This window comes from Aspergillus oryzae, chromosome 5 (assembly GCF_000184455.2).
Source record: "Aspergillus oryzae RIB40 DNA, chromosome 5".
NCBI lineage: Eukaryota > Fungi > Ascomycota > Eurotiomycetes > Eurotiales > Aspergillaceae > Aspergillus > Aspergillus oryzae.
The window spans coordinates 1,045,364-1,060,730 of NC_036439.1; the positions used below are offsets into that span (position 1 = coordinate 1,045,364).

The following is a 15,367-nucleotide window of genomic DNA, read 5'->3' on the forward strand; positions in this document are numbered from 1 at the left end:
AATGTTTAATAGTTAACTAGTTATCCATATGGCGGTAGTTAATCTACACGTCATATATAAAATCATATAATTTGAATACAGGAAGGAAAGCCAACAATAGGGTTAGAAGACGTAATAAATCTTTCTAAAGGCATTTAATTACAACAGGTTAACCTCCCTGTATTAGAACTACACATGCCGTATTGTCAACAGCAATATTTGCATACGTTTCGACATTAAATCAGTAGCATCTCGCTACTTTTCCAGTTTCATTGCCATGGTTCTTAAGACGCTAGAGCTATTTAAAGATACCCTTGAGAAGTGGATATCAGGCTTTTGCCGGCTCCATTTTCCAATGTTGGCAACTTGATTCATCACTATCATATTGTCCTTCCAGTTTGTGTTGACACCTTCAGTTAGCTTCCTCCTATAAAGCTGTCTGCAATTGTCACCGGCCCAACACGCGAGCTGCGCGTTGTAGTCTAAGTGTTCTCCCAGCTGGTGGCGTTCTTATCCAGGTCTATGTTAAGTGTTTCGAGGAAGCGGGCTGTCATCATATAGTGTCCGACCAGCAAAGTCACTGTGGCCAGGCCCTGCTCTCCCAAATTGGCCAGGGCCAAGTCGAAAGTGTCCGTAGCCTTTGGCTTCGCGACGACTTCGTCCACGAACTGCAGCATTGCCGCTTCCTGGTCGGTGAGTTTGCCATATTCTCCCGATTTAACGGCGATAACCTCCTTGTCGCCGACATGTACTAATTTTGCTATACCGATGTGCTGCATCCACTCGTAGGGACTATGGGTAAGTACGCCGACCCGCAGAATAGCCATTTCACGAAGCTTTGGCGGCAGCGGCGATCCTGATAAAGCCTTGCCCAAGTCCAAGTAACCATTGGCGATCTCCGGCGTTGTGCGCAGCAAACCGCGAACGAGGTTGGATGGGAACCGTTTGTATATATGCTCCTCAGTCTCAGTGCTAGTAGCTATGTCGGTGAGAGGGATCCGAGCCATCACATCGCACTTCCAATGCTATTTGTTGCAAAAAGATGAGATAAGGGCGGGTGATCAAGAAGGACGATGGTTGAGGAGAACCACTGTGAAAAACCCGAGGAAATTTATATATGTATAGGAAGGAGGAGGGCAAGAATGTATTAGAGAGACGTCTCGTAATATTTTCTACGGGCGAGTCGATTGGGGTGAGTTAGGCTCGTCTTTTAAGAACTTTGTATCTGGATCATGACGTCACACAGGCTTATAGGCGATGGAAATTAACTCAATTAACTAGTATAGACTATATGATAAGCTAGCTTCAAACTTCCTTATCAGAAAGGCCCATTCGATCACTGATCGAGCCAATCGAAACCAGCCACCTTCCACAATCAAGCATGCATCTAGGGGGACTTCGCCCCCTTTGACTAATTGGTTAAGGAAAAATGGTTCTCCTGGGGAGATCCAATGCTACTGCACACGCATCTGATTGGTGCGAGGTGACATCCTGTTATCCTTGCAGGATAGACCACTAGAAGGCTCTTCAGTTTTTGGAGTAGCCAAGTTGGAGAAGTAAAATGTGATTTTGCATACGAGTTTTAAAATAACTAAACCAACCAATTTTATCGACTGTCGATCTTGGCAAAATTCTATCGATGTGGCTTCACTGTGGAAGACCACCACTACCCACCACGGAATAAGCGCGGAAGAATGCCTTATGACTGTAAAGGCAATAGTGGAAATCTATTGTCACATTGGACGCTACGCAGCTGACTGTGCTGCTTCTTGTTGGCTTACCGCTTTACCTTTATCGCTACAATGTTATGATCAACTAATAAGTCATGCGCAATGATGGATAGACCAGCTTGATCAGACACCCAGAATGGTTGGTATTTCGACCTAGTATGCCCATCCACACGAACGCTGTCATAACTATCCACCTTCATAGGCAATCGATCTCTGTTGGCAGGTATCGCTTCTGCGAAGGAGACTTGTTCTCATGAAAGTGAGAGAGTATTTGCTGTGTGGTCCTCTCCTTTGCGAGGAGACACGGCCGGAATTGAGAGGATGGTGGCGGTCACTGTTGATTAGCCATTGTCAGCCTGTTCGCGCAGGTGGCTCAGGTTGCGAGTGTCCTCGTTCTCATCAGTGCATTTGGGGGCCTGCAATGCGGTAAATCTCTCCTGGACGTGAGCAGGGTAGTTGAATGTTTTGCAGTACTAGCTGTTGAAGTTATGTCAGATATTCGGTCAGTCCCGAATATATGGTAGAATACGATATATACTACGTCTTAAAATGACAGTCTACAGTTATTCCAGAAAGATATCTATAACTAACCTTACGGTGACAGGCTTCTCTATGAAAGTGCTCAAATACTACTTGTACTGAAATAACTATAGATCTACTTTAAGTGGTTTATCTAATCTGAGGGAATCACCAGATATGGGTCCGGTGGGATGGTGATGATCCCGAGAATGGCCAGGACAAGAAAATAGATGATCATCAACAAGAATATCCACACCCACCAGGCAACTGCAAAAGGATGGCTGCAAACACGGCTATCCGAGCAGCTGCATTCGGCGTTATGGCCCCAAAAATGGCGAAGGGCATGACCTTCCTACCAAGTTGGTACAGGGCACCGAGCAAGGCCAGGCCATTTAGAAGGAGCATGATGAGACCGATTCGTCGAAGAATGCGGGCAAATAGAAAAAGCGCCTGGTTTAGATAAACACATACACCGGCGACTATGGAAAAGATTGAAAACCAGAGTAATCTACCACAATGTTGACAGTATGATATCCAAAAAGGTCCACACACCGCCCAAAAAAAGAAGAAAAAAAAAAAAAAAGAAAGAATAAAGATACCTACAGTTAGGGAATGTCCTGCAATTAATTAACGGAGAAGTTCGGTATTGGTGATGTTAAATCTGTTTGATATCCAACAGGGAGAGAAGAACCCCCAGAGCAGCCTGCATGATAAACTGTGACATGCAGACAACAACCACAAAATTGAGTTCATGGAAGGATGAGAACGTCGGCACCGCGGAACGTATCGGCTCTGACTGGGACAGTTAAGACCCTTAATCTGGGTCCTGCATCTCATATAAACCATTGGGTCCTGTTTCATCTGATGTAGGCGCTGGTGATGTCATCGCCCTCTACCATCCACTTTTGGTTGCCTCTCGAAGGATGGGAGCTTTTGGGATGGCTGGCGACCTACGCATCCGAAGATAAAAATTTAAATCTCAAGACAATAAAAAGAAAACAGAGTCCTTCCTCCACGTGCTGTATATAGGAGTCATTCGTCGATGGATCATCAAGTTTTGACAATTTTAAGTTGTAGAACGAGAGCGCCATCGGCCCGATGATTGCAGCTATTTGGCATCATCGCGATCGATGTGGGGCAAAAGATGGAGGAAGTCCAACCAATACACAGAGCCTGCTGAACAAAGTTTTACCTTTTATTGTATAAGCCATAGTGAAGCCAATTTCTGCCCATGGGGTCCCCTTCTAGGGAATTACGGATTTAGACAGCGGCAGATCTGCAGAACTCAATTTTGTCCTCATAACGTTTACACCCACGCAATAGAAAAACCAGTAAGCGATCAGGGCTGAAATGTGGGTTATATAACCTGCTGAAGGCAACCTCTCAGTAAGAGGAGGGTTTCAACTGAATCCAGAAACCCAACAAGGACTGTACAATGGCACCAGCAAAGGACATGGACAGTTTCATCTCTGTCAATCAGGAGTCTTATGATCCCGATGGGAAAGACTACTACCTTGGATACCGGGAGGCCGATTTCAAGAGGCCATTTGCCAAGTACTACAATCCAGTCACCCCGGCAATAAGCGACGAAGTCCAAAAGGGACTGTCCGCCAGCCCCTGGGCAAGTAGCATTGGTGAGAATCAATTTCCCAGTTCTTGACTAAAAAAGTAGAATGTGAGATTCGCTGACATGTTGCAGGTCATACCCCCTGGGAAGCTAAGACGCACATGCTGCGGAGTGGATACACTCTACTCGAAAATGGATATACTACTCTGCCCGATGGAACTCTGTACATTGCAGTTCGGACCTCGATCCCGCAAAGTACGTAGAAATAACGAGCGTCCCGTATTGCAGATTGGTTGATGTTTAATATTTGACAGTTACCGGTGACGCCTACAATTGGTGGTTTGGTTGGCACCTAACAGATACATCCAGGTAGGTTTTGCCTCGGCACCGACGAGAAGTCAAGGCAGGGTGATTTTGCAACATTCGATACAAATCTAATGTCTAAACAGATACAAGCTTTGGAACCCAATTGCACATCAATATGCCTGGCGATATCCTAACACCATGGATTGGTCCAACAAGAGCCTTCCGGAGCGCTATATCAACACATACTCATTTATATCTGAGTTTATCGGTAATGACTGTTCCAAGCTAACCATCGCTTTCATTGATCCCCAGGAGCTAGGGATTGACAAATCCAAATTTGAAGAGCAAGGTATTGAGGCCATGGTCGTTGGTCGCATAAAAATGGGCGGTATGATCCTCCTCATCGGCCCACAAATCCGAGAATCAAAGCTGGCTGACAGGCTCTGCACAGAGCACATCACATCTGGTTTTGACAATAAGTCTTTCTTAATTCATCAGGTCCGTCGTAAGCCAGATGGTGAAAGAGAACTTCGATCCAGGTTTTGGATTGCCGGTGCAACCCCCCAAGTCGGACATGACCTTGCAGTGCACTGTGCCATCGAGATGTCCCGTAAGTCATGCATTCACTCCCGAGGGAAAGCAGAGTATGGACAGCTTATTGATATGGTGGAATAGACCTAAATTGCTTCTTACCGTCACTGTATGAAGAATTTAAGCAAAGCCCATAGGTAGTGATCCGAGGAGTCATCATTTATGAATACCGATGGTGTTATTGGTCTTCAGAGATAATGCTTCAAAGTAGTATCAGAAACAGTTAATAGTAGCAGAACCCCGTATTCTTAGGCATTTTTATCTGAATTTACCTGATTGATTATCTATACCATATAGATAAATAAACTTACCTATATCAACTAGATTAGTAATAGATTCCCATACCAAGAGTTAAGAACTAGATAAATTTAACAAGGTTGGGTAAAAAGCTATGGAGATCCATTAGAAATAGCACATAATAGTACCAAACTTTATGAATTGTTCTTTTCCTTCCTGCAAAGATTTTGTATTGTACGACGGGTATCTAGAACTAATCTTCTTGGCCATAGACAAGTTTTACCTGCATTGGAGACATCACGTCATATGGCAAAGCTTCGTGCTGAATCTTAATCATTTGTGACCCTGGGTTAGTAAAGCAACGGCTAATTCTCCCTGTGATTGATGGAATTATGGGAGGTCTACTAGAGTAAATGGTAATCGTCGATAAAGCCTATCCACGTCACCAGTTTAGGATGTTCTGATAGAGGCAGGGGTAGTCTCCGGATATCCACACCGCCAAAAGCGGCTGTGGATCACGAACTAAGTGGTGATATCATGAACCAGCCATTCACCCAGACTAAAAATTGCAAAGCTGTATAAGATAGGGGGAGGGAAACCTCAAGATCAAGAAAAGATCGGCAAGTGAGAAAGCCATCCTAGCTCACGATGGATGCAGAAACTGCTCCCGTCCAAGAGACATACCATAGGCAAAGTCGGGGTATCCCGTATGGCCAGAATGACATGCCTCTTAGGCCAGTTATCTATCCTTTTGCTGGAAGAATCGGTGGAAACCAGGGACTGGTTCTTGACCGCGATGACCCGGCCAATGCGGAGTTGTTGAAAAAAGTGCCAGATGCGGCACCGTTGATGTCCATCAGTGAAGGGTTTGATCCTCGTGGGTTCCTCAGCATCGACCACTGGAAGTTTGGATTCATTGAATGCATAGGTGAGTGCGATATCATTCTCTTGGATGAGGTCCTCCTTAGACAAGCGGTTGTTTACATCCGTCACTAGGTACAATGCTAAATGTATTTGTGACGGCTTGGATATCTATCCGACACTCGTCGGCCTCGCAGGACGCACAGGCGCCGTCATCTGCGTCCGGTGTCTATTCCACCGCTACGTTCTTGGGCCCACTGTTTGGCGGTATTAGCAACTGGCTGTTCCTGACACTCTTTATCTTCTCCTTCTCCAACGTCAGCGGCAGTCATCTCAACCCAACCATTACCATGGCCACATTCTTTGCTCGGTTGATCTCACTACCTCGCTTAGTCATCTATCTTGCCAGTCAGACGCTTGGAGGCGCACTCGCTGGATTCATGCTTCGAGCTGCGTATGGATCCAGAGACTACACGGTCGGTGGCTGCTATATGAACCCCCAGTTAGTCCCGGTGAACGAAGGGTTTCTTCTCGAGTTTGTCTTCACATTGCTACTAATCTTCCTATCCTTTGGAGTGGGTCTGGATCCAAGGCAGGGCCGGATCTATGGCGCGGCGTTGTCTCCATTTCTGGTCGGTTTGGCCCTGGGCCTGGTAAGTTGGGGTTCCGCGTTTTCCCGCGCTGGATATGCGGGAGCCTGTAAGTAAAGACACGGTCATGACAAAGTATGACATGTGCTGACGATTGGATCCATTTGCTTTGGAACAGCATTGAACCCTGCTCGGTGCTTCGGTGTGTATGTGGCTACCTCATTTCCGGGATACCATTGGATACACTGGGTAAGTCTCATGCACCTTGGTCTTCTTCTGCAGGTTGACAGTGCCTATGACTAGGTTGCTCCAGCAATCGCCTCAGTAGGCCATGGCATAGCCTACTTCATTGTCCCGCCTTGGGGGCGCTCAATGTAACCGATGCGGACATGGAATTAATTAGTCAATCGATCGATCGATCAAGATTCTAGTAACCCGTTAGATCCCGACTACGGAATGTCTATCCATGCAGGTCGCTTCCCAGTGAAGCAGAATCCTATTCCAGAACACCTGCTTTATATACCAACTCAACAGCGGAGTAGACTGTATTTGGATAGAAGACTATCTTATTATAGTCTACTGCAGCCCTGAGTAATGTTTTAGTCCAATCCAGTATTTTATTGCAGAGCTCAGTGTACAGCAGACACTGCGATTTGATAAAAATACTTTATTCCTAACCCAGAAGGGGTATTGACATGGAGCTTGATATCCTCGAAGTAAGGCTACCCGCCTATAGTAAATTGATAGGGTTGCCTTCCCGGTAATATAGATTACTGGAATTTTTCTCGAGAAGCCACGGATTCGCTCAATGCTTGAGGAAGTGTAAGCACCTCTTTCAGAACTGCTAGATGACATATTGTACACAGTCCGAGATCCGAATCCATGAGAGCTTTACCATGATCACCACCACCTCTCCCTTTCATAAAACTGCCGCTTAGTCGCCCCGGAAGGCAAAGGCGGCATTCTAAAAGGCGGAGATCACATTCTAGAAGGCCTAGATGCAAACCGGACTGAATGAAATAGCCGCGGATGATAGGATGCAAGATTGGCATGGTTTGGATACAAGAACAACTCACCGGATCTGCATCTCCATGTTGTCCTGACAGGTTAGCCAGTACGCGACTGTTTTTCGCAGTAGGAAGCTCTTCGGCAATGATTCAGCTTCAAGAACTGCTGGCGGTCATGAGACGGAACAACAATCTCTTCTATTTTCCAAAGCCTAAGTCCATCGGCAACTTAATGTATGCTTCTAACCAATCAGACCATGGGGTCGATTGCTCATATCCAATTTAGAATTTATCTAGTGGACCATATTAAATTTTATATAAAATATAGAAAGGCTAACGGGTGGAATAGGAATAGGACTTACACAGATTCCCAGGCCATATTAAATTTAACTGCGAAACGTTTTCCCTTGTTAAAACGAGACAGTCCGGGTTATAAATAAAAATGTAATGTCATTCAACAGAGGTTGTATTGGGGCTGGAACTGGCATATGATTGCTGTGGCTTATGGTCGTTCGATACTTTTGCTGATCCCCTCTGGAAGTATATTCAACATTTCGAACACTGGGTACGTCAATGAGTAATTCCAGCCCTTCTCCTATCCTTTACTTCTTTCTACTTCCCTAGCCTTCTGTACCGCGCTAGGCGGTTCTGTATCACGGGTGGAACACGAAGCATAGCCATTCGAGGGGCCTGTGATCTACTTTCATGGCAATACGACCTGGAGAGGTAAATCCAATGTGGGCATGCACCCTCCGAGCGGGTCGGACACATGTAGTAGACGGGCATGTATATCACAGACCGTCAGAGGTATATTTTATGGGAATTGTATTTGGCTTTTGCGGAGCAGTAACACCGTTTATGACTGTGGAACGACGAGATGGAGCCTTTCCGTTGGCTGAAAAGCTTGGCTATAATAAGTACGCCAACTAAGTGCATCGATGTCGTACTGCCGATGACTTGCAGATGAGAATGCTTACTACGAAAGTCGCGATAAGCACGTCAGTAGGTCACTCTGAGTTAGGCCTTAAAGAAGATGGATTGACGAATCGCTTGTTACTAAGAGAACACATTTATATAAGCTTTACAGTAACCCCATGTACAAACACGACAATTTAAAATCACATGGCTCTACTCTGCCGAGCCATCACAGGGTCTGAGAATATTAAGTTTTGGGAATCGAATCTCTTGATGACCTCCGAATCTCTTATCTCTAATTGTAGTGGGGTAGATGGGCGTGATTTCAAGAGGCTCCGAAATCTTGGTTGTATTATTCTAGTACACTGGCGTAGAAAATAGCCTCGCTTCTTATCTAATAAGTTAAGAAAATTATTAAAGTGGTTTTCTGGGAGCCTTTGAACGCTGTCTATAATGTTAGCCTATAAATATAACCTCTTATGTGTTTGAGATATACATTTTATCATATATTTAGAACTCGCCTCCCTAAGGGATGAAACAAATAATATCGAGGCCATATATCTATTAGTCATTCTACCCCAATTTCTAGCCGAGCATAGTTTGTTTGAAGGTCGCACGTCACTTTCTAAAATGGTAGGCTTCCTCTTCCAGATCTGGGTATATTTCTGCAACAATGGTTTTTAGTGGTTCACTGTTTGTAAATACGTAAGGATTATGCTTCTGTAATTCGTTCCTTCTCTTTGTATAAAAGCAATTAAAAAGCCACAAAGTAAAATCTGATCCCAAACCGGGACATTAATATGAGCTTTTCCTTTTGTTAAGAAATTGTAGGGCCGTGTGGATTGTATAAGGCTTTATAAAAGGGAGGAGCTTGTTATTTCTATGTATAATACTGAATATTTTTTAAAGTTGAGCTATAGTATATGGACTGGCGATGGTAAAGAAGAGACAAGTAGTTATAGATCTATTTTTAGCACACGTAGGGGTATATTTTTTAAAGATATTTCTATATTATAGAGACTGTATAGCTAGATTTTATAATCTATTATTAAATTTCCGTAATGGCCATGAGCGGGGCATCTATGCCTCGATTGCTTCTTGCTCATGTGCTCGATCTTCTACTACAGCTTATAGCTCTTACCCACTAGTAGACAATACACTGGCTAGCGTAAAATATAATCTAGCTGTTCTAAACAATATACTACCATCTGATCTTGCGTCCAAAAAATATCTAGTGATTTAGATTCTTCGGTAGCAACAGCTTTGTATATCATACTTTTTGACCGAAGAATATAATTTGAAATTATATTACGGCACTCGGGGTCGCTATATATCTCATATAACTCTCTCTTAATTATTTTTTCATAGATCTCCAGCTTCTAAATGTAGTAAGTGTAAGCACAGCATTATTGATAAGAAAGATATCCTGACTGTAATAAATTCTATATATATTAAGTCTATTGTCAATAACTGATCATTAGAAATCTCTTCCCTGCGGCGTTAACGGATTGTAGAGGGATACCAACAATCAGACATAGTAGCAGATGACAAAGCCAAGAAGCTGATTATAAGTGGACTGTCTACAGACAGTATATCTAGATACAACTGCATATCATGGGGCGTTACATTAGTTAAAGTCCTATATTACATTACTATATAAATACAAGAACCAATAAGAATCAATTAATCCAAATTATAGATTAAAACTGCGCAAATTTGGGACATATAAATATTAAAAAATATAAGATTCTCCAAATAAAAGAAGAGAAGATCATAGACTTTATATACCCTCGGCAAACTTCGGCTCTCTCCCCTATTTCTCCGACCCTTGCTGCGGAGAAATCGAGTTATTTAGGACTTTAGTCTTACAACTGGAGTTTGGAACTCCCAGACTATCTAAGAGAGAATAAAAAAAAGTAGAAGACGCCTAGAAAGTACACCGTAACATGAAGTAGAGCCTTGGATCATCGGAGAGACATTGCGGGCACACCATATTATTATCTCAGCAAGTTGGTTGACGAGACCGGTTCGAGGAATATCTACTAGTCAGGGTAGAAGACCTGTCAACTAGGTAAGGATACGTGGGTAAAGTACTAGGCAGTAGATACTAAAGACAGAAGACTGATTCTTGATTTTTCTACTATGATTTCTAGTACTAGTTTATAGCTACAGACCCCCTAAGATTCTGTGCCTATATTTTCTAGATGGGGGCCACTGTACGTTATTTGGAAGGCGATGTATATCGACACCGACGTCGCCGATCGGCCGCCGAGTTGTTCATGTACCTGGGGCAGGATATCCGGTACAGTCACCTTGCATGATTGTTATTAAATCTGTGACAAGACCAACCAGGGACTACCAAATTCCAGACTCCATTTGTAGATTACGGATAAAAATATAGTAGACAAAGTATATATAAATCATTACAAATGTACTTTATAGGGTAGTATAACAGAGGTGGAATGGATTAACTTAGTCCCTGTTAGCATTTCCGGCGATAAGAGTCTTGATGCAACAGAAACTTGGTAGAGAATGACATGCGTATGATATAGAGGGCCGAGTGGCGTGCTACGACCGTGCGAATACAATCTCACTGAATGACAGCCTGGGGCAGATGGCTCTCGGTGACGTGCTGACGCGAGCCATCAACCACTATTCCACGGCGGCGGGAAAGGCAGAAAAGAAAGGGAGGGGTGAACAAGTGACACCAAGTCAGGAAGGGGTTTTGGGGGTGGCGACGCAATCGCCGGCCCGATCAGTTCTGTGTTCACCTCATGGCTGACGAGCGTCAGATACCAGTTATGCAGTGGAGTTTAGCCCGCCCCATACATTAACAGACACTGAACTAGTTGATAGATTTGGAGCGCGATGTTATTGATCAGGAAGGTAGCACCAGATGACCAAAAAGGTGTCTCGGCACTAGTTTTAAATACACTGATACTATCTTAAACACACATTCTCAACTTGACTTATATCTAAAAGTATTCGAGGTCACTGGGGACTAGAACCGACAAGCTCAGTGTCCGCTTAAATCCAAGTCTTGCTCCCCTTGTGGGACAAGAAATCACCCCCATTCTTCTCGACCGTCGCATTCTCAATAACGCTGAGGATATCCCTGACGGAGTCATCGGCAGGCCTTGCCCCATTGAAACGAGGCGAATATTCCTTGAACTTGGCGAACATGGCTTGAGCCGCGGCCTGTTGGTGTTCACTCACTGCAGTCGTCGAATTGAATTAGCACCCAACATCCATGATCCATAGGTAAGACGAGAAGGGGGCGGCGGCAACAAGGAAAACAAGAAGAGAAACGAAAGTACTAGAAAGCTTAGTGGCAGCGGGGTGGGAAACGTACTTCCTTCAAAATGCCCGGTATCCACCAACCCGGGGCAAATGGCCAAGAACAGGACGCCCTCAGACGCATACTGTGCGCCGAATTTGGCGATCGCCATGTTCAGTCCGGCCTTGCCGATCGCGTACGAGGGCGCGTTGGCCATGCCCAAGGTCCTGACCAGTTCGATGTCCGAGTGGGCGCTAGTGAGGGCGATGACTTTCTTCGCGGTCCCCTTCAGGATCAGCGGGGTGAACAGGTTGAAGAGGTGGATCTGGGCGATGACGTTGGTCTTGAAGTTCTTGAGCAGGTTGTCCTCCAGCTCTGGGACTTGTTTGCCTCTGTTTGTTTGTTTGGGATGGTTGTTAGCGGAATTCCGATTGAGGGGGATGGTGGATTGAGATAGTAGAACGAATAGGTAAAGAAGGAGGAGAATGAGATTTTTTACACCTACAAGACGCCGATGGGATCATACAGGTCCCAGGTTTCCACGTATGCGGCATTTGCGATGAGGTAGTCGAGGCCACCGCCGGTGATCCTTGCGGTTTCGTCGGCCGCGAACTGGAGGGTCTTGTAGTTGTCGAGGTCGGCTTGGACAACGTGGACGTTGGTGCGGCCGGCAAGCTCTTTAGCGATTCGCTCCTCAGTGCCGGCCTTGTTGCGAACGAGCGCAATGACGGTGTTGGCTGGGTTGCTGGAGAGGTTGGTGAGGAATGCCCACTGAGAGATGTTAGTGTGGCCTATTGATGGGAAAGGTGCTTGCGTACGCCGATACCTCGCGAGGCTCCTGTGATTGCATAGGACGACATGTTTCCGATGGTGCTTGTTCTTGTGGGTTCTGTTCTTAGTATCACTGCTGCTGCTGCTGATGAGGATATATCGAACAATCGAGGAGGTATTTATAGCTGACATTCTGTACGCACAAGTCCCACATTGATTTCAAAGCCATGACTGAAGTCTCTCGATTTCAAAGCTTTTGGGATCTCGTGGTTGATACTGATAGACCGCATTAGGGTTAGGGCCGCGAAAAGTTGCTGGGATTCTTGCGACTCCACAACCGCCGCTTGGCGACGGTGGGGCACCATGTAGATTGGACGAGACCGATTGGCTCCTGATCTTACAAATCCACCATGGTGTGGAGTCGCAGATGGGCTGCAGCGAAGGTTAAATAAAGCGGCCGAGCCTCCGCGTTCTGAGGATGGGTAACTTTGCGCGAGTTGATTTTCTTCATCCATCACAACAATATGGCACGCAGCTGCGGTACTTGTCGAGGTACTTTCTGCGGTCTTCTATGGATCCGGCTTGATTGCTAATCAAATTGGCCTCGCAGATCGTCGAATCTCCTGTGATCGTGCGACGCCCACTTGCGGGCAGTGCGCCAGGTCGAACCGCCTTTGCAAGGGCTACGGGGTTAGGCTCTCATGGCCAAAAGCGAGTAACTCCAAACGGGCGGTGGTGGGCGTTCCATCGTACGGCCGTAGACCAAATCGGCGGCTGTTGGGTCCGAACCTCGTCAACGTGTCTGACTTTGACATCAAAATGCACTACTATCTGGCCAACTCAATATCATCCGGTGTGTATCTTGATAATAATATGGTACGACGCTTACCAAATGTATACAGACTATATTCCCCTTACTCTACGGATACCCGTCCCACTTAGGGCGGTACACTATGGCGTGACAGAACCCGAGCTGATCACCTACTGCAAGTGCCCGGTGCATTGGGTCCGTCTCCACTTAAACTAATTGATGTAGTCGAGTCAACTGCATCCAAGGCCTTGGCTACTCTAGCCCATGATTCGCCCAGCCTCGGCCGCACCATCCTCCGTATGGCCCTCACCAACGACTCCGCGTCCTCCGCCGCTGTCCGCGAGGCTCTCCTAGCGTTCGCCTCGGTACACCGTCACGGCCTACAATCCCAAGGATTCGAGTTCAAAATCTCCGCAATCAGAGCCTTAGGCAAAGCGTCACATACCAATATTGGCGTCACAGAAGCATTGCAGCATGTCGCTGCATGCATGTTGCTGTGCGCATTTGAAATCCATACGGCATCGTGCACCTCGTCGCAGTGGTGGTGCCACGTGAACGGGGTCAAGCAAGTGCTCAACGCGTCGGCGCTACTGCCGTTCCGAAATGATAGCTCCTTTGCTGCGTTGTTGGACTGGGTGTTTCACCATGAGACGCTCGGGTGGTTTAGCTTTCTGCACTGGCGGCCTGAGATACAGCTGCAGGAAAACTGTCGGTCTGCGTTTTGTACCGGCGTTCGTTCTCCGAATCCCCAAATTTGGCTATTTGACGTTTCACTGACTAACTATATTGGTACCTATTAGCGCGACTACCTGCTCCCAACTTCAAGCAACAAGCTGCTCAGGCTATTCAAGGAATGCTGTTACATCCTCGCCATGAACTCCGACCTCGGACCCCTACTCCCACGCCTCCACACCTTAGCCGAGAATATCACAAACCTTCATCTCCCTGACACTCCCCACCGAACAACCCTCGAACTATTCCGCCTCTCCATGCTCATCTGGCTCAACCGGATGGCGGGTTCAACCCTCGAACCGCAATCAACCACAGACGCCCGAGTTCAACGCGCTCTGCATATTCTATCAGATCTCAAGACCTGCCCGCGCCAACTCCCGCTGTTCATCATCGGATGTGAAGCGCGGACTGACGAGGATAGGTGTATGATTCTCGAACTTATGAATCGCACCGAGGCCTCGGCGTCGTCGCGGTCAATGTTCATAGTCAAGGCCCTGACAGAGGCGGTTTGGAAACAGGACGATCTTGCGGGGGAGAGAGAGTTGGGATATCGGGAGAAGATTACGGCGATCGTCAGTGTTTGTTCGCTTTTGCCCACGTTTGCTTAGCGTTGTATACTATTTTATATGAGGGCACCATATGAGTTGAGATTGGGTAATAATCGATTGACTATTGATAAACACATGGCCCGCCAATACGCATCTTTTGCAAGGTTGAATCAGCAACTCGCTGCATCAAGGGGCATCACTCGCCAAGATACAGACATAGATAGAATCGGCAGAAGCTCCGCAGACCTCCCTACGGAGATCATCTACATTATACCAGGCTATCTTCCCAACAGAGCCATCAAAGCCCTACGCCTAACGTGAAGACGGATATGCAACACGGTCTGCCTGCGCCTTGAGCGCGTGTTCCTCGCCGCCAACCCCCTCAACATCGCCGAGTAAGCGCTTCTTACTCGCCGCAGAGGTTTCGATCCAAAGAGCATGAGCATGTGCATACCAAAGATCCGGGCCCCGGCGTCAATTAGATTCAGCCGGTTCTACGGGGAAAATCATTGATTCTTCCGCTTCCTTAGTTTGCTTTGTGCGAGGCTTCGGTGGTGCTCAGCATCCCGTGCCAAGACGCGATCGGTTGGCATACCTCATTTCACTCCTCAGTAGCGTAGCAGGCCTTAGACACATTACACCGGATGATAATCAAGGAAGCATACCTCCAGGAAAAGGACCACTCCAAGGCGTCAACTTCGTATACCCCCTTCGCGCAAGTTAACAGCTCTAACATTCAGCCAGTCATACGCTGGATCAAAGCCGCCTCCCAAGATCCCAACTCCAATGGCAACGTAGAGACTGATACCCTTAAACGGATTCGGTCCATTCATGTACACAGACTCTATAGCCCATCGGTCAGCCCGCACCGCAGCACTGTCAGTCGTACCATGCGGCTCCACTCCGATTTCCAGTCTCGGGTGCAG

General features: G+C 46.4%; 4 protein-coding genes across 4 annotated transcripts; 3 read left to right on the plus strand and 1 right to left on the minus strand.

Annotated features, from left to right (window-relative positions):
* Positions 1-3,681: 3,681 nt before the first annotated feature.
* Positions 3,682-4,776, plus strand: AO090701000496 (uncharacterized protein; the record flags this gene model as incomplete). The annotated part of the gene is made up of 4 exons (XM_023237286.1): positions 3,682-3,862; positions 3,928-4,050; positions 4,110-4,164; positions 4,245-4,776. The coding sequence occupies 4 exons, from the start codon at positions 3,682-3,684 to the stop codon at positions 4,774-4,776; spliced, it is 891 nt and encodes a 296-aa protein (XP_023092162.1).
* Positions 4,777-5,930: 1,154 nt separating this feature from the next.
* AO090701000495 (uncharacterized protein) lies at positions 5,931-6,497 on the plus strand (the record flags this gene model as incomplete). The annotated part of the gene is made up of 1 exon (XM_003190261.2): positions 5,931-6,497. The coding sequence occupies one exon, from the start codon at positions 5,931-5,933 to the stop codon at positions 6,495-6,497; it is 567 nt and encodes a 188-aa protein (XP_003190309.2).
* A 4,832-nt stretch (positions 6,498-11,329) lies between these two features.
* AO090701000494 (uncharacterized protein) lies at positions 11,330-12,542 on the minus strand (the record flags this gene model as incomplete). Its single annotated transcript, XM_023237287.1, has 3 exons — positions 11,330-11,517; positions 11,655-11,971; positions 12,085-12,542. The coding sequence occupies 3 exons, from the start codon at positions 12,540-12,542 to the stop codon at positions 11,330-11,332; spliced, it is 963 nt and encodes a 320-aa protein (XP_023092161.1).
* Positions 12,543-14,033: 1,491 nt separating this feature from the next.
* On the plus strand, positions 14,034-14,501 carry AO090701000493 (uncharacterized protein; the record flags this gene model as incomplete). Its single annotated transcript, XM_001823279.3, has 1 exon — positions 14,034-14,501. One exon carries the CDS (start codon positions 14,034-14,036, stop codon positions 14,499-14,501), a length of 468 nt encoding a protein of 155 aa, XP_001823331.3.
* Positions 14,502-15,367: the final 866 nt, after the last annotated feature.